This window comes from Bactrocera dorsalis, chromosome 1 (genome assembly GCF_023373825.1).
Source record: "Bactrocera dorsalis isolate Fly_Bdor chromosome 1, ASM2337382v1, whole genome shotgun sequence".
NCBI lineage: Eukaryota > Metazoa > Arthropoda > Insecta > Diptera > Tephritidae > Bactrocera > Bactrocera dorsalis.
Window position 1 is genome coordinate 34882517 of NC_064303.1, and position 22396 is coordinate 34904912.

The 22396-nt window shown below is 33.8% G+C and overlaps 2 protein-coding genes and 1 long non-coding RNA gene across 5 annotated transcripts; 1 reads left to right on the forward strand and 2 right to left on the reverse strand.

Annotated features, from left to right (window-relative positions):
* Window positions 1–11712: 11712 nt before the first annotated feature.
* On the reverse strand, window positions 11713–15860 carry LOC125775650 (uncharacterized). Of its 2 annotated transcripts, XR_007421235.1 has the most exons (4): window positions 14834–15860; window positions 12111–14777; window positions 11892–12048; window positions 11713–11826 (listed from the first exon to the last, which is right to left on the reverse strand). It is a non-coding gene; the product is annotated as an uncharacterized LOC125775650 (long non-coding RNA). The 2 variants fall into 2 exon arrangements; XR_007421234.1 differs by having other exon boundaries at window positions 11892–14777.
* A 588-nt stretch (window positions 15861–16448) lies between these two features.
* LOC125777452 (putative nuclease HARBI1) lies at window positions 16449–17384 on the forward strand. The gene is made up of 3 exons (XM_049452431.1): window positions 16449–16494; window positions 16545–16814; window positions 16876–17384. The coding sequence occupies exons 1-3, from the start codon at window positions 16449–16451 to the stop codon at window positions 17382–17384; spliced, it is 825 nt and encodes a 274-aa protein (XP_049308388.1).
* A 914-nt stretch (window positions 17385–18298) lies between these two features.
* Window positions 18299–19735, reverse strand: LOC125775571 (myb/SANT-like DNA-binding domain-containing protein 3). 2 transcript variants are annotated; one of them, XM_049446222.1, is made up of 3 exons: window positions 19203–19735; window positions 19046–19132; window positions 18299–18957 (listed from the first exon to the last, which is right to left on the reverse strand). In XM_049446222.1, exons 1-3 carry the CDS (start codon window positions 19609–19611, stop codon window positions 18941–18943), a joined length of 513 nt encoding a protein of 170 aa, XP_049302179.1. In that variant the 5' UTR covers window positions 19612–19735; the 3' UTR covers window positions 18299–18940. The 2 variants fall into 2 exon arrangements, with proteins under 2 accessions (XP_049302179.1, XP_049302178.1); XM_049446221.1 differs by having other exon boundaries at window positions 18604–18983; window positions 19203–19733.
* Between the last annotated feature and the right edge of the window lie 2661 nt (window positions 19736–22396).

Genomic DNA, 22396 nt, shown 5'->3' on the forward strand with positions numbered 1-22396 from the left:
CGTAACCGCCGCCAAAATGGATCAAATCGTGAATGCACTATTCCCCACCCACGAAACAAGGGCCAGTGACCCAGAACAAACTCTAAGCACTGCACAAATTCCCCAGTTCACCCTTGAAGAGCTGCAAGTAGCCACTGGCAAGCTCAAGGCCAACAAATCGCCCGGCCCGGACGGGATCCCAGCAGAAGTCCTCAAAATAATCGCTGCAGAACGCCCAGGAGTTCTACTGAATATGTACAACGCCTGCCTTAAAGCCGGAATATTCCCTGAACCCTGGAAAAAGCAACGGCTGGTGCTAATCAGTAAGGGAAAAGGAGACCCCAATTCGCCATCAGCATACCGTCCACTGTGCATGCTTGACACAGCGGGAAAGCTGTACGAAAGCCTACTTAAGCCTAGAATAGAAGCGGCTATCAACGAAGCTGGAGGACTGTCTCCTAGACAGCACGGCTTCAGACCCGGCAGATCAACCATAGGAGCTATAAAATGCGTCATGGAAAGCGTAGAAGCCGCACAGCGCAGATGGCATAAATATAAAAGAATAGTGCTGCTGGCGACTCTAGATGTCCGAAACGCCTTCAACAGCGCTAGATGGGTAGATATGATCGACGCCCTCGAGAAAAGCTTCAAGATACCCGACTACCTCAGAGCGGTGGTGCGTAGCTATCTCAGTAACAGGAAACTGCTGTACGATACTAAAGAGGGATCACGACAAATAGCAGTCACGTCAGGGGCAGCACAAGGATCCATTCTAGGCCCAGACCTGTGGAACATTAGTTATGACGAAATATTAAAACTAGAAATGCCAGATGAATCGTATCTAATTGGCTACGCGGACGACATTGCAGCAGTAATTACAGCTAGGGATACGGAAGAAGCACGAAGAAAGCTGAACCAGGTCATGATACGGACGCAAGCATGGCTCGACACACACAGCCTCCAGCTCGCCACGGAGAAAACTGAACTACTGCTGCTAACAAACAAGCACATACCTCTGGAGATAAACATGCAGACGACTACGGATATCCTTAGGACAAAAAAAGCCGTTAACTACCTAGGCGTAAGACTGGACCCCAGACTAACCTTCTGGGCACAAATCCAGCACGCCGCAGGTAAGGCAGCGAAGATCACGTCTCAACTGAGCCGATTAATGGCTAACATTGGAGGACCCTGCCAAGGAAAGAGAAAGCTGCTAATGTCCACGACGATCAGCGTCTTATTATACGGAGCCGAAATCTGGGCAGACGCCCTTAAAAAAGAAAACCGGCGTAAGGCAGTGGCCAGAGTGTACCGCACCGCAGCCCTCAGAGTTGCATCAGCCTACAGAACAGTATCAGGCGACGCGATATTAGTTATAAGCGGCAATGCTCCAATTGACCTACTAGCAGATGAAAGGAAAAAACTGTGGGAGCTAAAGAAATCACCCGGCAATAACAAGAGCGCAATTCAACAAATACGGAAAGATACGATAACATCATGGCAACAAAGATGGGAGAATGGAAGCCGCGGCAGATGGACGGCCAGGCTGATAAAAGATCTGGATTTATGGACAAGTCGTAAATTCGGAGAAGTAGACTTCTACACAACCCAGCTGTTATCCGGCCACGGATACTTCAAAAAGTACCTCTACAGAATGGGAAAAGTCGAAGAGACGTCATGCCTATTCAACGACGCGACAGAAGATGACGCTGAACACACATTCTTTGCATGTCAGCGCTGGCAAGGAGAACGCACCGCAGTAGAAGACCTGGTCGGGCCAATAAACACTGACAATTTAATCAGCGTCATGTTGGAGAGCGAAACAAACTGGAGAATTATCCAGAAATACGCAGCAATCTTGCTACGCATCAAAAAGCGGGACCTGGACGCAGGTGCGCAGATGTAAATCTCTCAATGAGAAAAATGGAACGCCACCCTGAAGTAATGCAAACGCGGTCCCAGGGTGGGCGACGGTTCCTTAGAGGGGGGGTTTTTAGTGACCTGCAAGTGGCACATACCGCTGCTGTGACGATAGCACCGATGATGCGGAAGGCATTTTCCACCCCCTCACCGGTACAAAAAAAAAAAAAAAAAACATAACGCCACAAAAAATTCGAAATTCGAATATAAGTAACCCGCGAAAATTCAAAATTCGCGATACTTTTTGAACACACTCGTACATATGTACATACATTTTTCCAACTTTTTCGCTATCAAATATATTTTTCGTGTGGATACAACCGACCGATTTCAAAACTGAATAGAAATGGCGATTACGATTAAGCGGCCCAATCACGACAAATTTGTTTGACAAATTCTAGAAGGATTGTGGAATACTCGAGTGGAAGCCTACAGTAACCGAGAAGAAAAGAGGAAGCAGTACCACTCCTTCTAGAAATATACCGAGAACAGTACCCAAAAGCCCACAGTCGAAGACCTAAAAAAAAACTTTCTATTTTGCATACCGGTTTTAGGTGAGAGAAACAGCGATTGGCTGAATGCCAAAGAAGTGGTGCTGGAACTGAAAAAACGGAGTCAAACGGAGTTGTTTTACTATGCGCATATGCAATTTCTAAATGATGTGGAGGAAGCAAGCACATCAAGAAGTACTACAGTAGCTAAAATTCTTAAAAAACGTATATTTCGATAAACTTTTATTTTTAAAATATATTTATAAACATAAAAATATGTATGTAGTTAAATTTAAAGTTATGCATATTTTGTTCGCCAAGAAACTGCCCCTTTGTTGCTAAAATATTCTGCAAAAGTCTTGCGAATTTCTTTAGCTTTATTTGAATCATTCCGCCTTTGTGTGTATTCCAGTGCATTAAGATGTATATCTTTACGCCATTTTCCAGTAACCAAATCCCCTGAGCTGGTAACTTCATTATCAATTATATCGGAGAATGAATAAATTTTTTTTGCGAGCAAAAAATTGTGCAGATAGCAACAAGCCAAAACAATGGTTTGCGCTTTTTCCGGCTCGACGGCAATGGTGGTTTGTAGAACAACAAATCGAGATACTAATATTCCAAACACATTTTCAACAATTCTACGAGCTCTACTCAACCTGTAGTTAAAGATGCGTTCTTTGCTCGTCAGATTGGTGCCAGGATAAAGTTTCAAAAGGTTTTCATGCGTTTGAAAAGCATTATCTCCATTAAAAACATATGGCAGAACTTTATTGCTATTTGGTAGTTGCGATGATGAAGGTATTTGCAAACATTGGTTTCTTTTATATAAAACCACCATCAGAAATTTGTACCAACATCTGCAACTATAAATTCATAATTTGCATTCACAGTTGCCATGAGAACAATACTAAAACAAATTTTGTAATTATAGTAGAATGATCCTGAGTTTGGAGGTTTTTTTTATAGCAATATGCTTTCCGTCCAATGCGCCTATGCAGTTTGGAAAACTCCAAAATTAATAAAATTCTTCTGCAATTGATCTCCATTCCGATTCTGACTGCGCACCTGAAAACCATAAAGAAAAAATATTATATTTTTTAAATAAATATTAATTAATATATAATTTAAAATATGTGTATTTTTATTTCTTTATCATTTCAGAATATTATTAAAGAATGTTGTTACAGATTGCAACAAAACGTTTAGCAGCCAAGCCAGCCACAACCACAACAACAATAACAAACTCCTGGGCTGTGAATTTAGACAGGATGGCTCCACAGCAGCGTATTTTATGCGAAAAATTTGTGGAAGTCATTCTATTTGAAGGGCAGATGGGGACACTGCACCGAAACTCAGTGCAAATTAATGGCCCAATGGACAATTTAGGTCAAATATTTAGCAGCAGCAGTTCCACACCTACACTGGGAAAAAAAGTGCCCTTTAAAATTAAATGTGAACACTTTTAAATTTTATTTAAAGTGTCTCAGCTTATAGGTTCTTTATGGGGAACCCAAAAAACAAATATTTTGTAAAAGTACTCATTTTAAGTTTTTTAATTGTTTACTTTTAATTTAAAAGTTAAAATTTTTGTTTTTAATGTAAAATTCTTAAATTTAAAAATGTTAACTTTATTTTATAATGACAAACTTTATATTTTAAAGTAAAATATATTATTTATAATGTAATCACTTTTAAAATTGTATTAAAAGTGAATCCATTTAATTTAAAATTTTTAAAATATTAAAAATAAAATTATAACGTTTATTTTTAAAGTGTTAAATTTAAAATGTAAAGTGATCAATTTGCAGAAAAGTGTTAACGTTTACATTTAAAGTGTTCATTTTATACAGTGCTGTGCATACGCTAAGCAACTCATCCCACTTTTCAAAAAATTGTCAAATTACTCTCAAATAAACAGTCACCAGGTAAACGTTATAATATTTATTGATAGCTTAGGTGAAAACAAAAAGAATACGTAACAACAAAACTTGTACTTTATTCTTTTACTGTTAAATAAAAAACAAAAACAAAATCAATCCAATAATAAGCTGTGCATAATCTAAGCAACTTTTTAGTATTTTGTATAAGAACCGTTATTTTTTATAACGGCAGCACATCTTTTGGGCATTGAGGCAATTAAATTTCTCAATGTAGTTTTTTCGATGCTTTTCCATTCTTTTTTAAATCCTTTAAACAAGTTGTCCTTGCTTGTAAATCGACTTGATCCCAAGCGCCGTTTGACAATTGCAAACAAATTCTCGATAGGATTCAAGTCGGGTGATTGTGCCGGCCAATCAAGGACTTGAATCCTTTTCGTCCTAAACCAATCTTTGACCAACTTCGAAGTGTGTTTCGGATCGTTATCCTGCTGAAACACCCAACGAAGTGGCATATGCCATTCTGCATAAGGGAGCATCCTTGTTTCTAAAATGTCCTTATACATAAAACGGTCCATTTTGTCCACTATTTTGTGTACAGGGCCAAGCCGATTTCCCGAGAAGCATGTCCACACCATGACATTTCCTCCACCATGCTTGACAGTCTGTTTACAGTAACGTCGATGTAGTCGATCACCTTTCTGGCGCCTTACTGTACACATGCTGTCTGAATTGAAAAGGTTGACTTTGACCTCATCGCTAAAAAGAACACTATTTCACTTTTCAACCGTCCAATCAATGTTCTTCTTTGCGAATTCAAGACTAAAAAATACAAAAATAATATTGCTGTTGTTGAAGATGTTACTTAAAAATAACACACCGTTTCTTCATGTGATTTTTCGTCAGCATTGGCTTTTTAATGGCCTGATAACTTTTTAAACCAAGTTTAATTGCATGTCTTCGTATGGTACTTGAATCGACATTCAAATTAAGAGTTTCTTTTATTTCTTTCGAAGATATGAATGGGTTTTTCTTTATTAACCTCTTAATATTAATGTCATCACGATAAGAAATTTTTCGTGGTGGCGCGCCTGTGTTTAGTGTTGTAACACTACCTGTTGTTTTAAATTTATTAATCCATCTTGAAACCATGGATTTATTAATATTTAATGACTTCGCTATAAGAGCTTGACCTTTTCCAGCCTGGTACAATGAAATAACGGAAGATTTGAATCTGTTATCGTACTGAACGCGCTGCATATTTAAACTTAATAATTTTAACTCAATTGAACCCTCGAGACGGCTAAACTGCACTGATCTTCTTAATGTGCGAAGCAAACAGCTCAAAAGCATTGGAAAAGAACCGTTATCTAGTGTTAAAAGAGAATATTCAAATTCATTATAGTATAGTTGCTTAGATTATGCACAGCTTATTATTGGATTGATTTTGTTTTTGTTTTTTATTTAACAGTAAAAGAATAAAGTACAAGTTTTGTTGTTACGTATTCTTTTTGTTTTCACCTAAGCTATCAATAAATATTATAACGTTTACCTGATGACTGTTTATTTGAGAGTAATTTGACAATTTTTTGAAAGTTGGGATGAGTTGCTTAGCGTATGCACAGCACTGTAAATCAAAGTGGCACTTTCTATTTAAAAGTGTTCACTTTATAAATCAAAGTGGCACTTTCTAATTAAAAGTGTTCACTTTGAAATCTAAAGTGTTCAAATCAAAGTGGCACTTTCTATTTAAACGTGTTCACTTTGACATTTAAGAATTTAGAATTGTAAACAAGATACAAGAATGACCAGTCAGGGTAAAATTATACCGGAAAAGGAATTGTTGCGAATTTTTGGCAACGATATCCAAATTAATGAGCAGGGTGATTTAACGTACACGTGTGTTGAGGAAGATACGGATCTCCTTAATCTGCTAAAGGAGTTTGATCTAGAAACATTTTTTCTTGGCCTAAAAAGTAAGTAAAAATTCTTCGGCAATATTAACACTTATGCATTATTATTAATGTTCCTTAGATGCTGGAATAACTTTTCGAAGCCTAAAATATTTGTCGAAAGAAGACAATGCGGAAGCAGTAAAAAATATTGGTGTTCGAGCAGAGTTTAGAGAAAAGTTGTTTTTCTGGCGCAAGTCAAAGGTAAATATAATATTAATTTTGAAGCTTATTTGCAACGTTAAGCACGTACATAGATACAATTACCATTTCAATATTACTACGTTTATAATTTAGCAAACTTATTTTTTCAGTTTGGAATAGAAGACGAAACGTTAAGCCAGACTTCAAAAGTTGTTGGTTGGCTAGAAAAAAACCGTCACAAAGATTCACCTTGTTCTTCAAATAATTCAATAAGAAACGCATTTGGATCACAGGTAAGAACAGGTATACAGTAAAAGATTTTGTATTAAATTTTATGATAAATTTCAACCCCTTTCAACATTTTTAAACGATAACTCAGCCGGAAAACAACTTATTCAATATTATGAGGAATGGGCATGTTTTACGAATAAAGCTTAGTACGCAGCTCTCAAGAAATCTAGTACTAATTTTTAATACTTTTTTTCAATAAAATGTGAATATGGCAAACCTGGTTTTGCGAAGAAACATAAAATCAACAATTGTTTCTTGAGGGAAATTCGAAGTAATCGTCAAATTCATCCTAAATTAGTTGAAATCATTATTATAAAGTATATTCCATTTTGAAATGTTGTATAAAACCAACCAATCATTAACAACATTCCTTAAATCTCAACGAAGCAGTCATGAAAATATTTGTGTTACCATACACATACACATACATACATACGCACAAAGTTTGTTTACTTTGTCTATTCTCTCTTGCTCCTCTAATGTGGATCATTCACAATGCGTAACCAGCTGTCAAACTTACTTCAGAAATAATGTATTTTTTTTTCTTGAGCAATTACTTGAGAGCTGCGTACCAACCTTAAGCAACGCGATGCCCTCATTAAAATAATTTTAGAAGATGTCATGTTAACAAAGACAAAGCTTAGACCAGAACACTTTGCTAGTATTGTGGAAGAAATAATTGATGTATTTCTCAATGAAAAAGAGTCCCAGGTATTATTAAAAACGATATATGTAAGTATTTAAGAGAACATATTGTAAACTGATTTCTTTCAGGATTATTACTACATTCCTCGTGAAAGAAAAAAAAACCCATCAGGAAAGCTCTATTCCAAATATTTTAATTTAAAGACAAAGATTAGAAGAGTAGTCAATCTGCGGAAAGATCTCTTTCGAGTGAAGTATGTGATCCATCAGTAGACGAAACGCTGTCGTTATGTTTAAAAACTTCGCTTCAAAAAGATGTCAATAATTGGGATGAGGTTATTGACAAATGGCAAAAAACATTTACATTTCGGAAGAAGGATTTGGCAAAGCTTTCGAATTCTGTTTTTTTGCAGGAGTGGCCAATTTTAAAAGACTCCAGAGCACCATTTCTGGTATTTAAAAAGAACTTTAACACAAAATTCAAGGATATAAAAATTTTTTTATTTTTTTAGATTAATCTAGATTTCAATTTGATTTATCCACCAAAAGATAATCTTTTAAAAACAAAGTGGGATAATTTTAAAACCAAGATAGTGAACTACTAGTTTTACCAACATACGGAATCAGCAATCAATAGATCTTTTGAACCAAGCAAAAACGACGAAAAAAATTGTTAAGTTGTTGTTAAATTAATAAAATAACACTAAATAATTTTTTTTACAGATTTTCAAGACTACATTTTTACAATTCTTCTCAATTCAGTTCAGCTGCCTTCAGCAAGATTTAGTGTAGATGGAAATACAAAAAAGAAAGCCACCATTGAAGATGCTAATGAAAGCTTCGTATTGCAGTTAACAACAATTAGTGATTACTCAATACGAATAAAAGAAATTATCGGTAAATATTTTTATAATAAATTGACTGTACAGCCGTTTATAATTGTGGTAGGAGACTCTGAGGACGATCTTAAAACCTTTTACATTTACTTTGACAAAACTTTGTACAAACTAAATTCTTTTATTGAAAGTTTGGATATATGCTTTAAAATCTTTCACGTGTTTAATCTTAAATATCCTAAGAACTGCGAAAATGCCATGGATGTTTATCCAAAAGTATTTTTATGAATAATGCCAGAATTACATGTTCTATTCTGCATGCAGATCTGCACTATTTTTCAGCCAAAACACATGTGCAGTAAATTTTTGACAATCAGCTGATTGCAATAAATAATTTGAAATTGAAATTTAAAAATTTTAAAATGGAAGTGGAAAGAAAAAAAAGATTGCAACAATTGCTTTTACTTCTAGTTGCCAAAAAGAAATTAATCAATATTTTAAGCTTGTGCGCGATAAGTGATAAAAAAACACGGGTGTGGACGATTCCTATATACAGTGTTCCAATAAAGTCTTCGTACAGCACCTAATAAAAAGATTATTAATACAAATCGGTAACACATTTAAAATTTTTTAGTGCGTATTTGTTTATGACATATTTCACTATACACATATATCACATTGTTTCAAAACTATACATAATATTTGAAAAAATTGCACTATTTAAACTCCAATAAAGTCTTCGCACATTTCGCTTTTGTTGGCAACTACTTTTTCTAAATAATAATAGGCAACCTTCCTTATAACGGTACTTTGTTAAAGTGAACGAAGTAAGCTAGCGGGATATTTCAGTGACTCATTTGAATCGTAAACGTTGTGAATTTGAATAAAAACTTTGGTGATTATAAAAAAATGCCTGGAAAATATTTATCAATTAAAGAACGTGAGCTTATCATAAAAAAAATCATATGCAGAAATAGCCAAAATAGTGTCCCGTAGCCGTTCGACAGTGCAATCCGTTATTGGCCGCTTTAAATATGAAGGCCGCGTAGAAAACAAAAACAAAATCTGGTCGACCTTCAATTCTCGCGGATGGAGATCGCCTAAAAATTAAGCGAATGGTTACTGCAGAACCATTCATTAGTGCTCAAAAAATCGCTACAGAGCTTCACCAATTCAACCAAAAAAAAGTTAATCCCGAAACTGTACGAAAAGCTATAATTAAGGCTGGGTTTAAGTCACGCACGCCTCGCCGAAAGCCACTCGTAAACGTGATAAACCGTAGGAAGCGCATTGCCTTCGCTCAGAAGTACCAAAATGCATCTCCCGTGTTTTGGCGGAATGTTTATATTCTCTGATGAATCGAAATACAACATTTTTGGATCTGACGGCATGATTAAAGTATGGAGGAAGCCAGGAGAAGCATACAACCCCAAAAATACAATTAAAACAGTAAAGCACGGAGGTGGTGGAGTGATGGTATGGGGTTGTATGGCTGCTAATGGCGTTGGCAAACTCGAAATAATTGAAGAAATTATGGACCACCGTGCTTATATTGACATTTTGAAACGAAATTTGAAGCCAAGCGTAGAAAAATTGGGCGTATCTGAAGCATTTTATTTCCAGCAAGACAACGACCCCAAGCACATGGCTCATAATACAAGGATGTACTTGGCGTACAATGTCCCCCATTTACTAGAGACACCACCACAGAGTCCTGATCTTAACCCAATAGAGCATGTTTGGAACTTGCTCGAAAAACGGATCAGGACTCATCATATAAGTTCAAAAGCTCGCCTAAAAGAAGTCCTTCAAGAGGAATGGATGAAAATTGATGTACGATATACACAAAAGCTTGTGGAATCAATGCAAGACCGCATTAAAGCCGTTATTAAAAACAAGGGCTATCCCACAAAATATTAAAATCAATAAAAAAATTGATATATTTATGATTTATTTTACTTTAAATATAATGTACGAAGACTTTAGTGGAGTTTAAATAATGCAATTTTTTCAAATATTATGTATAGTTTTGAAACAATGTAATAAATTATATTTATTTTTCGTTTACTATGTAATGAAATATGACATAAACAAATACGCACTAAAAAAACTTTTAAAAATTTTAAATGTGTTACCGATTTTTATCAATAATCTTTTTATTAGGTGCTGTACGAAGACTTTATTGGAACACTTGTATGTGGAAAATGAGAGAGAGCTGCATGGTTTTTTCAATAATTTATTCGTTTATATAAAAAACAATGATTCCTCTCAGTTCCAAAAGGCTACTCGGATGCAAGTGGATCAATTTAAGCTTCTTCTAAGCTTAATTAAAAGGCGTTATAGCAAAACAGTGTCCATATACGTCGTCCAAATACCAGCAGAATGTCGCCTGGCAATAACATTAGTGTAAGTACATTTTGTTTGTAAATTTTATAATAAATAAATACATATTTTCATCAACTCTTACAATAGACATTTGGCCCATGGAGTTTGCCGCCAGATGTTGGCTTGGGCTTTTCGAGTAGGAGTATCAACAATTGGCAAAATTTTATTGGAAACATCCGCAGCATTTGGGATGAACTTTCAGGAATATACTTGGCGCAACCAAATGAACATGAGTGGAGGGAAATAGCCGATTCATTTTACATCAAGACAGGCTATGCCTCATGTTGTAGGAGCTGTTGACGGCAAACATGTCCAAATAAAGTGTCCGCGAAAATCCGGATCACTGTATTTTAATTATAAGCAATATTTTAGTATTGTGTTGTTAGCCGTTTGTGATAGCAAATATACATTCACCGCAGTAGACATTTTGGAAATAGAATATTAAACGGAAACAATGAACCTACCAGAAGCAAAAAATCTTCCACGTAGTGCGATAAAATTTCCATTTTTATTATGTGGGAGATGCTGCTTTTTCCGTTGACAAAACATTTGATGAGGCCATATCCGGGAAAGTGTTTGGAAGCAAACAAAGACCACTTCAATAAATGTTTATCCAGAGCGCGGGTTACAATTGAAAATACATTTGGCATTTTAGTGGCTAGATGGCGAGTTCTCACTAATTCTTTGGATATGTTTTCCCGAAAATGCCAATACCATAGTTAGAGCTACATTAGTTTTACATAATTTTGTAAAGTTCCATAACGCCGAATTCTATTGTCCCAACAACTTCGTTGACCACGTAAATGAAAGTGGCATTCTAATTGAAGGGCAGTGGAGACAATTTGTAGCGCCATTACATCAGAGTACAATATTATCAAGCGCTAATGCAAGACGAAGTGCCTTTGATGCCCGAGATCTTCTTAAAAATTATCTCTTCTTTAATAAATAAGTAAATAATTTAATAAATGTATTATAAAATAAATATGTCGGTTCTACGTAACCTGTATGGATTTGTATTCCTCAAAATTGTTTGCACTGAAATAACAAAACACAACAAATACAAAATAAAGAAATAACTTTGTACTTTTTTATATATTTAAAATGAATGGTCTTTTATTTAAAATGATAAATGTTTATAAAATACATATGTTAATTAAAAACTTATTTTTTCACGATTCACTAAAAATTGGTGGAATGTTTGGGAAATTTGGAATTGGAACTCCGACATTTCCAGGCTACTTAAATTAGCTCCCTCCGCCTGCTTGGCAAGGCTTTTCCAAAGGTGCCATAATTGCCTTGTGCGCTGAAAATGCATATATAATAAATAATACAATTATACAAATAAAACAAGATTATAACAAAACCTACTTCAAATTGTCCATTTCAACGTCCTTTAAAAACTGTTAGCTCTTCATCCACTTCCACTTTTTGTGTGGCGAATACACACCGCTTCCTGATGGTACCTTTTTTAGATCTTTATAAAATTTATCACGTAGGGTCAGCCAACGGGCCTTTAGCTTCTCACCTAAAATCATTCAAAACATGAATAAATATTTATTTTGTCAGGTTATAAAATTAAAAATTTACCAGGAATATTCAATTTCTCGGATAGCTCCTGAAATTTGGCGTCCCTCAGGTAGCTATTTTTATAATTTCTACGACTTTTGTCATATAAGAACCGGTTTCTCTTACAAACTCAATCAGTTTTTCTTCCATTTTTTATTTCTTTTGTTAATTTTTACTTAACAGCTGAGCACAATTTAAAATGTTGACGGACTTTGCTCAAAAATTAATTATTTGAATGTTGTCAGCACTGCCTCTGTGCAGCGAAATTCAAATTTCACATGCCGTGCAGATCTGCATTGAGGTGCAGAATTTGAACTGTCAAATCAGTACAAATTTTTTTTCTGCACGCTGAATTCTGCACATGTAATTCCGGCATAAGATTCAAAATTTGATTTAAAAAGTTCAAATATTACTTCATTGTTAACACACATGAATGAAAAAAATTAAATTTTGTAAATTTTTCGATTGTAATAATGTATAAATGTTTCAGATGTTTTCAGTTATTTAAAAGTGTTGATGTGCTAATAAGACATTTAAAACACATGCATTTATTGTCAAATAGAGATAAACTTGCGAACAAAATAAATGTAAGCAAATTTTTTCTAACTTTAGTTCTCTAAAGCGATATTTGTTAACACATAAGAATAAAATTTACACTTTACAAACACCAACAGAGTTACCCGCCACATCTTCCGGAATTAGGTTAGATGAACCCATTTTATCAGATGAACCTATCATAGTAACAATGCCAGACACAAGTTCACAATTTCATATAAATAGAGAACAAACCATAACGGATTTAAAAAATAAGTCTTTAGCTTTATGTCTGCAACTATATTCAAAAAGTACCATGCCAAGAAAAGATGTTTTAAATACACAAAGCATGGTATCAGATTTACTAGGAACAGTTTCTGCTACAATCAGAAATGTTATTTCAAATTCAAACAGTAACTTATTACCCTAACTACAAAACGATATTGACTGTATTCTTAACTTTTGTGATGATCCATTTATGGAAATAAAATCTGAACATCGAATAATTACAGTTTTAAAGGCAATGAATTTATATGAAAGCCCAAAGTCTTTTGTAATTCTTAATGAAATAGCTGACACAGTTGTTCAGGGAAACCCTACACTCGATAGTAAAAAGCTTAGCTTTCAAATAATGCCATTAAAATTTCAATTTAAAGCACTTTTTGAGTCCTAATGTTTTACAAATGAGTTTAGAAAATACAGAAAAGTTTTTAGCAGATACTACTTTTGGACAATGGACAAATTTTTCATTCAATTAAATTAAAAGTTGATTCTCAACTGGTAATACCCTATGTTTTATATTTTGATGACTTTCAATTAAATAACGCTCTTGGTAGTCACACATTCTCGATTTGCGGTTGTTATTACAATTTCCCTACTATGCCACAATATATACTCTCAAAACTTGATTTTATTTTTAATGCTGCTTTTATATCTACAAAAGATTTGAAATGTTGTGGAAACAGAACGTCCTTCTTCCATTTACTTGAAGAGCTTAAATCATTGGAGGAAGGGATATTAATTCAATCACTTGATCAGACTTTCAAAGTACATTTCGTTTTAAGCCTTATAGTTGGAGATAATGTAGGTGTAAATAGTATTTTGGGTTTTGTGCAATCTTTTAATGCCAAGCGTTACTGTCGAGCATGTACAACTACTAAAGATCAAATTAAAATTGATGTTTCAGAAAACGAACAACTGCTAAGAACTTGAATTAAATACGAAGATGACTTATTTAACAATAAATTTCAAGACACCGGTGTCAAAACAGTTTGTATTTTTAATGAGTTGAAAATGTTTCACGTAACAAATAACATTTGCTTTGACGTTATGCATGACGTTTTAGAAGGGATTTGCGTATATGATATTTGCAACATAATCTTGGGTTTGGTAAATGACAAAATTATTTCATTAGACATTATTAACAGCAGAAAAAAATTTTTTCAGTTTGGAATTATTGAAATAGGAAATATTTCGCAGCCTCTCCTTATGGACCGACTTCAATCGTACAACTTAAAAATGACAGCTAGTGAGGTTTTATGCTTTACAAATTTTCTCCCACTCATGATAGGAGATTTAATTTCACCAGACGTGAAGCATTGGAAACTGTTGGTGTTGCTAATAGAAATAGTAGATTTATTATTTGATTCTAGTTTTTCTAATTTCGATCTAGATAAGTTAAAAAATTTAATTAAAGCACATCATCAATTATATATTCTACTTTACGGTAATTTGAAACCTAAGCATCATTTTTTGGTGCACTACCCACACGCAATTGAGAAGTGTGGTCCTCTCAAGTTTGTCTGGGCAATGCGTTTCGAGGCAAAACATAAAGATGCAAAAATGTATTTTAACAATATAACATCTCGAGTAAATCCTGCTTATACAGCGGCTATGAAAAAATTTTTTGTTTTTCAAATTTTTTACATACAGTCCTTCCACAGAAGTGAAGGTACAGCAAGTAAATTTTTGAAAACAGTGTGATCTGCTTTTATTAATCAAATAAAAGTAAAATTTTCTTAACGTATTTTCAACAACAAAAAATAAACTTTGAATCCATGTAAAAACAAAACCAAAATTCAGTATATAAGAAAAGAAAATGATGCCAATATGGTGATAAGCCATTATATTGAGTCCACAAAAGTCAAGGTACACCTAAAGAGAATATATATAAATTATAGTTATGGCATTGCTTTCTATTCAAACCTCACCTTTTTCAGTATTTTGTAGGATATCCTTTAGTTTTTATTACTGATTTCAACCTTTTAGGCATTGAATGCATCAATTTTTTGGTGAGCTCGCTGCTAATGTTGTTCCACTCCTCTAATATAACCTCCTTAAGCTGCGCCTTGCTTGACATCTTTCTTTTTCTAATTCTAGTCTCAAGTTCACACCAAAGATTTCGTAGAATATCCAAATATGTATTCTGGTCCATATTATTTTCGACAAAAACCAGGTTTCCTGCCCCCGCAGCTGCCATGCACCCCCACACCATAACGCCACCGCCTCCATGTTTAATGGTTTTAACCGTATTCTTTGGATTGAGCGCTTCTCCTGCTCTGCCCCAGACCCTTTTATGCCCATTTACGTTAAGTATGCAAAACTTAGACTCATCTGAAAATAAAATTTTGTCCCAAAACTCCACAGGCTTGTCACAATATGTCTTTGCGAATGTTATACGCTTTTCTTTGTTTATAGCACTCACAAGCGGCTTCTTCCTGGGCGTTCTAGATGAAAATCCATTCTCTACGACAGCTCTTCGTACAGTTTCTGCACTAACCTGTTTGTTGTCGTAAACAGCAAGGTCAACACTAATTTTTCTGCAGCTTACAAATGGGTTTTCTTTTACTATACGCAAAATTTTCCTCTTGTCAGTATCATTCAGTTTGGGCGGGCGGCCAGTCCTGGGTGCATTTTCAACTCTGTTTTCCTTATTATATCGGTTAACCACTTTTTGGACTGATGACCGACTACGCGATACAAGCTCAGATATTTGTGAATAAGATTTACCTTGCCTAACATGTAGATCAGTTATGATTTCCCGTTCTCTAATTGTTAATTCTTTTCGGCCCATAACTTCTTTTATTTTTATTTGATTTTTATAACAAATAACACTCAACGAACACGAATACAATATTAAAAGTACCAGACTGCAGCTTTTAATTCACAGCAATAATATTGAATTGTGGGATTCCCCTTTTTACTAATAAAAGCGCGTTTACATCAGCTGTACCAACACTTTTGTGGAACGTCAGTAAAGAGTTGCCAACAAAAACGTAATCTCCTCGCTGATCACGGTTGCCGAAGTGGTTAATTTTATAAAAATTAAAAAGTACTATTACTAGTCATAATAACATTTTCGTTATTTGGCGTTTGAATGAAGAACACCTGCAAAGCAATACAATTCGCAAATCCAAATTCACTGTACCTTCAGTTTTGTGGAAGACTGTAAGTATAATGCCCGGTTTCACAGTCCATACTTAGGTTGTGCTTAAGATAAAACAGGAAAATTGTGTTTCACAGTTCATACTTATGTAATGCTTAAGTACTGAAAAGGGGAGACTTAAGCAGTGCTTAAATAACAGCTGTTTTTTGTTTTGAATTTTCAGTTATTTGTGAAAAAAAGAATAATACGATATAACAAATTATATTTTGTGAAAAAAATATGGAATCGGATTGGGATTGCGATTTTGATAGTGACCCAGAATACGATGACCTCTGGAATGTTATAATAATGCGACGAACAAAAGAAATCAGGTCCCGGCCAAAATTCTTAAAGCTATATGACGATAAAGATTTCCGCGACAGATTTCGGATTAGCCTGGAATGTGTTCGATTGTATTCGACTACAAATTGAACACAAAACCAAGTGGTACATCTAAATTGCCTTAAACGACTCAATTATGTATACATTTCTTTTAGGAAAACAAATGCTTTTGCTTACATTGAGGTTTTATGCTACGGGAAGTATGTTGAGGACAGTAGGAGATTTATTTGGAGTATCTCAAAGTACGGTATCAAGAGTTATAACAGTAGTGTCGCACCACATAGCCCAATTAAAAGACCATCACATTTATATGCCAAAAACGGAAATAGACCTGAAAAAGTCCCAGAGAGACTTTTTTAAATTAGCTAAATTTCCTCGAGTGATCGCAGCAATTGATTGCACTCATGTAAAAATAATTTCTCCAGGTAAAGAAAGCCCAAAAAATACTTCACTCAAAAACTTTGTATATACTTTATATGTATACAGGTGGGGAAGATGCAGAGCTATTTCGTAATAGAAAAGGTACATTTTGCATCAACGTCCAGACGTTATGTGATAGTAATCTCCGCATCATAAACATCGTTGCACGGTGGCCTGGATCCACTCATGATGCTACTATTTTCCGTAACTCTCGGATTCATTGTCGATTAGAATCTGGAGAATTTGGTTCTGGAATAGTAGTTGCAGACAGTGGTTATGAAAATAACCACTTCGTAATTACGCCACTAATGCATGTCAATACGAGTGCCGAAAATCTTTCTAACGAGTCTCATATAAGAACCCGGAATTGTATCGAGCGCTCATATGGAGTCTGGAAGCGTAGGTTTCCGGTATTATCACTGGGTTTGCGCTTGCATCTAGCAAAAACCCAAAGCATTATTGTTGCAACAGCAGTATTACACAACATCTGCTGCAATAATCGCGATATAATGGCTCCGCCACTTTCAAATGAAATTGAAGATGTTGTAAACAATATGATTAATCAGAGTTCGTAAAACCATCAAAATACGCTCTTGCTCTGATGAGTAATATTCCGCAAGAGGACATCATTTCAAATACTCAGGAGCGCAAGCTTAACTAACATTCTCATCACAAAAAAACTCCTCACGTATTTGGCTCACTCATATATTAGCATGAGCGAGCATTTTTTAAAAGATAACTATTTGCCTAACGCATCATCTTTATTTTTATCGCTCTGAGTGTTCAAGTGATGCGAAAAATAAAACTCATCTTTTAAATTATTTACATACACACAATACAACTTAAATTAACGGTTAATCATGCATGTACCCAAAACTGTTAATATTTACACCAACAACAATTAAACTTTAACATAAATTTATAAATATACATACTCTAAGAGAATAAGAAATTGCTCAAGAGCACTCTCTGCTGCATCACTGAGTTTATCAGCGATACAAAATAGAGCGCTATTACCTCTTTTGCTGTCGCCCATTACCTTCACACGAGCAACTTGTGTTGCGCAACTCTGTTCGAGTTTTTTTCTCATTCTCTTTCACCTTACTTTAACCCATTGTCTACTCTTTACTTTAACCCATTGTCGTTTCTTTTTTCTTATAGATATTTGTTCCACTCTATCACATATATTAATCAGTTCTGTCAATTAAGAAATACATTTTATTTATAATTCAAAATTAAAACAAAGATTATATGATAGACTTAAACATATATCACCCTTTTCACTATCGTCTGAATCAATTTGTATGGCTTTCTCCATACATTTCAAAATATCTTTAATCAATTCGATACTCGTCATACTCCATTTTCTAAAATATTTATATTATATTATGTATATCTGTATACATATTTGCAAAAGATTCAAAATATTAATTTCAAAAAATATACTCAAATGCAACTATTGAGAACACAAGAGCGAGTTGCATACTGAGTGCTGAAACCTGAGATGAGAAAAAGAAACTTAGCGCTCTTGTGAGGAGTATTATTTTGAGGAGCACGTACGTTTGCGGTAAATATTAGAGCGAAAAGATAAGATAAGTATTAAAGAGAAATATTCTAGAAGAGCACTCTTTCCTTTGAACTCACAATTGAGGAAATCAAAATTTATTGCTCCTCAATTGTGTTGTACTGAGGAGGAAGATAGAAATTTTACTTCTTAGTGATGAGTATTTGCGAACTCTGTGATAATATACCCAATAATCGGAATGCTGAAAGTCATACAATAACTAATGTTACCAGAAAATGTTTAATAGATAATTACTTCAGTTTATTGTAGTTTAATAAATACGTTTATAATTTTACATATATGTATTTTTTATTTCACCCTTCCAGCTTCTTTTTCTTTCTTTCCAAATCAACTGCTAAAATTTTCATTTCCACATCATGTTTTTCTTTCATCAGCTTCATTCTTTGCTCGTGCTCTGCATACATTATTTTTATTTCCGCTTCATATTTTTCTTCCGTCCACTTGGCTTTCATATCTGCTAGCTTCGCCCAAGAATTTTTCGCAGATCTTTGGGGTTTTTCTTCAAATTTTAGTTTCGAATTTTTTGGTGTTTTTAACTTGCTGGGATCATATTTGTTCCAAAGCTGGCTTGATTAAACGTTGTCGGATTCTAAAATATATATGTATTTAGTTGTAATGATTCTGGTATTTTTTTACTTTAAAATTTTTTACCATTTATTCCTTCATAATTTTCCACTTCAGTGGATTTTTCGAAATCCATTATGCTTTCCAATGTCTCTTCCCCCAATATTACGGACTCTATTTTAGAGAATTGATAAAATCATTCATTTGAAATATCATGAAAATAAAATCAAGTGTATAAACTCACCATCAATATTTCCGGCAATCACATCATTGTCATACACACTCTGCATGCCACTAACTTGCTTCTCATGTAATACAGTCAAAAGTTTTTCATCAAACTGAGTTAACAATTTCTTTGGTGGTGGTCCTCCTCCAATCAAATAAAGAGACTTTTTTTCCTCTGCAACTCGCTTTTTTACCTCTTTTTTAAGATTGATATACTTTTTCTTCAATATTTTTGCATTGCGATGGCAGCCAGATGCACACTGTGAATTGAAATCATGTTCGATACGCTTCCATACGACATCTTTTTTAGCGTTTGTGCAAGTGTCCGTCCGCTTACATTCGATGACATTTTTATATTTCTCCACCAGTTTCCAATAGCTGCTCCGACTCGCTTGCGGTGAAATTCGGGGTCCTTTTCTGGGTTTCATCCATTTACGAAATAATTTTCCTTCCAAATTTATACGCTGTCTATAATTTTTCTTCCAAATTTATACGTTGTCTATAATAATTTAAATATTTCAATGATATGTTTGTGGATGATATTTGTAAAACATATGTTGCCCACAACGTTGCCATATATCATAATAAAATTTTATAGAACTTAAGCATTGTCTGTGAAACGCAAACGACTACTCAGTTCGCAACAATGCTTAGCTAAGATTTTATTTAGGCACAACTTAAGTATGGACTGTGAAACCGGGCATAAAGATGGGTTTCCGCATGCTTTTAACACTGAAACATTTATTACAAAGGACTTAACAAAAGAAGAATATTTTCCTAAAATACTGAACTTTGAAAATATTAACTATCAATCTGTTTATGTTTCGACTATAATACATTATAAAGGAATCGAGTATAAACAAAATAATTTTTTAGCATTACTGAATGAAATAAATTGTTGTATCTATAAAATCAAACTTTTTATTTACGATTTTCAATCTTACGAGACTGGTATAAAACAAAATTGCCTTAAACTGATTAACATATCACATTTTACAAACCTGCCTATGAATTTACATTAAATTAACAATGGAAAGGCATATGCAAGATTAAAAAAGATATAGTAATATAATGGTTTATTTTTTTAATTTTAAATTAAATTATTTTATTTAATGAATTATAAATGAGTTATAAATAAGTTATTTCATAGATATAAAATAAATTTAAATTTAAATATGTTTGAATAAAAAAATGTGAATTAAAAACAATTAAAATAGTGTGTTTTCTTTAAAGTGAAAGCTTTTAAATTGCATTTGAAAGTGTTCACTCTCAAAATAAAAGCTAAAGCTAAAGCTTTTAATTTGAGGCTGAATGTGTTAACTTTTAATTTAAATACAAACATTTTTAAATTGGGTTAAAAGTGTGAACTTTAAAATCAAAAGTGTTAATATTGTATTCGAGAATGCGCATATTAAAATGTAAAGTTTTCACTTTAATATTCAAAGTGCTAACATTAATAATTTACATTTTGAAATGTTAACTTTAAGATTTAATATTTTTCAATACGGCTGGTTTTCATACATAAAAATTTTTAGTTTTAAAGTTCCTTGTACTGGATTTAAAGTGGCTTTAAAGTGTTTCTTTTCTGAGTGTATGCATCTTATTGATACTACAATGTCAGTGAGTGATCCTGAGACGTCACAATCTCAAATTTCGCAATTTTTTTTTTTAATTTTATCGACTAATTTTTCATTCATTTTAATTTACTGAATAATTTTTCATAAATTTTAATTTTATGTACAAATTTAATTTATGAAATAAAAGTAATACAAAATTTGAAATAAAAAGTTACAATAAAACATAATCGAAATCCTTTATTTATTGATGTAATAATTGAGGTTATAAAATACATTTATAAATGTTGAAAGCGACGAAATAATTGCCTCACAAGTTTCTATAATAATCAATCCAAGGGATCTAGGAGAAATTGCAGTTATAAATTTAAGATCTTCAAATTTATCTCCGGTCGCCAAATATCTTAAGGTTGCTGACAAACGCATGTTAGCTGGTATTGCTTCTCGCATTACTGTATTTTTTTTTAATTAATGGCTCCACCTTAGTTGAGAGTTCATTAAATGTGTCGCAATCCATTCGCAAAAAATTACAATAATCCGTTTTGCTGATATTTCTAATTCTGCGAGAAGATTTTCATGCGTAAACTTATTACGCTGTCTATTCCAGTTTTTCATACACTCCGCCTTCTTCTTCTTCCTTTTAATTTTTTTCTTTTCATAAGTATTGCAGCACATGCCACTAATAAATAATCATCATCCGACGATGACATGACGACCGTTCACTATGAGCTCAAAACCAGAGATAATGAGATGTCCAACTCCTCTCTCACTGGAAGTGAGAGAACAATTGCTAAACGTCAAAACCACCTAAACTTTGACAGCTAATCGAGTTCAGTAGGTTTTGACGTTTAGCAATTGGAAACGAGCGATGGCCAGATTGAAATCTTACCAAAAAAAATGTGTAAACGGAGAGATTTGTTGCACTTACAAAATATGTAAAACAATGAAAATTAAATAAATTTATGAAATCTAAATGTATTTGATGAAACATTTTGTAATGTCAAGCATCATAGTATTATTGTCAATGGCAAATTATTAAAAACATTTATTGATTAAGAGCTAAAAAGCTTAAAACCTTTTATTGGGTATTGAAAACTCAAAAGTCAGTTGTTTTAACATGCCATACAAAGATTTAAATAGATTCTCTATGTATTAAATAACCACTAAATAGTAATTTTTATTCTTACTAAATGTTGGGTGTTTTAATTTAAATGTCCAAATATTTGTATTTTGTCCAATCTGGCCTTAATGGAAAATGTTATAAAAAACGCTTTTTTTGAGGCGCTCTCACACTGGAACAAGTTGGGCATCCCATTATCCCTGCTCAAAACTAAACTGATGTTTGACGTGTTAATTTGAACGTTTGCGGGCAACACACGATTGAACATCACTAACACATATGCACTGTTTGACGCAATTATTTGATCGTCTCCACTTAATACCTCCCGTTCTTCCAGTCTGACCACTAAAGTGTTCAAAGATGTCTTGGTACGGGCGTCTTGTCTTTAGGTAAGGAAATCCAAATTGTGACAGTAATCGCAGTAACCGTCTTAAATTACATAGTATGTGTTGTGTTGTTCCCATCATATCTATTTAAAACTTTTTCTGTCGCATCTAAAAACTGTTTTCGTTCTGGAAA

Excerpts from the sequence above, each read along its gene's own strand:
- LOC125777452 (XM_049452431.1), top strand. The coding sequence starts at position 16,449 with ATGTGTTCGATTGTATTCGACTACAAATTGAACACAAAACCAAGTG. Across the intron at positions 16,495-16,544 it reads ATTGAACACAAAACCAAGTG|GAAAACAAATGCTTTTGCTT; the intron begins GTACATCTAAAT and ends CATTTCTTTTAG. Across the intron at positions 16,815-16,875 it reads TGTAAAAATAATTTCTCCAG|GTGGGGAAGATGCAGAGCTA; the intron begins GTAAAGAAAGCC and ends ATATGTATACAG.
- LOC125775571 (XM_049446222.1), bottom strand. The coding sequence starts at position 19,611 with ATGAAACCCAGAAAAGGACCCCGAATTTCACCGCAAGCGAGTCGGAGC. Across the intron at positions 19,133-19,202 it reads GATTGCCGGAAATATTGATG|AGTCCGTAATATTGGGGGAA; the intron begins GTGAGTTTATAC and ends TCTCTAAAATAG.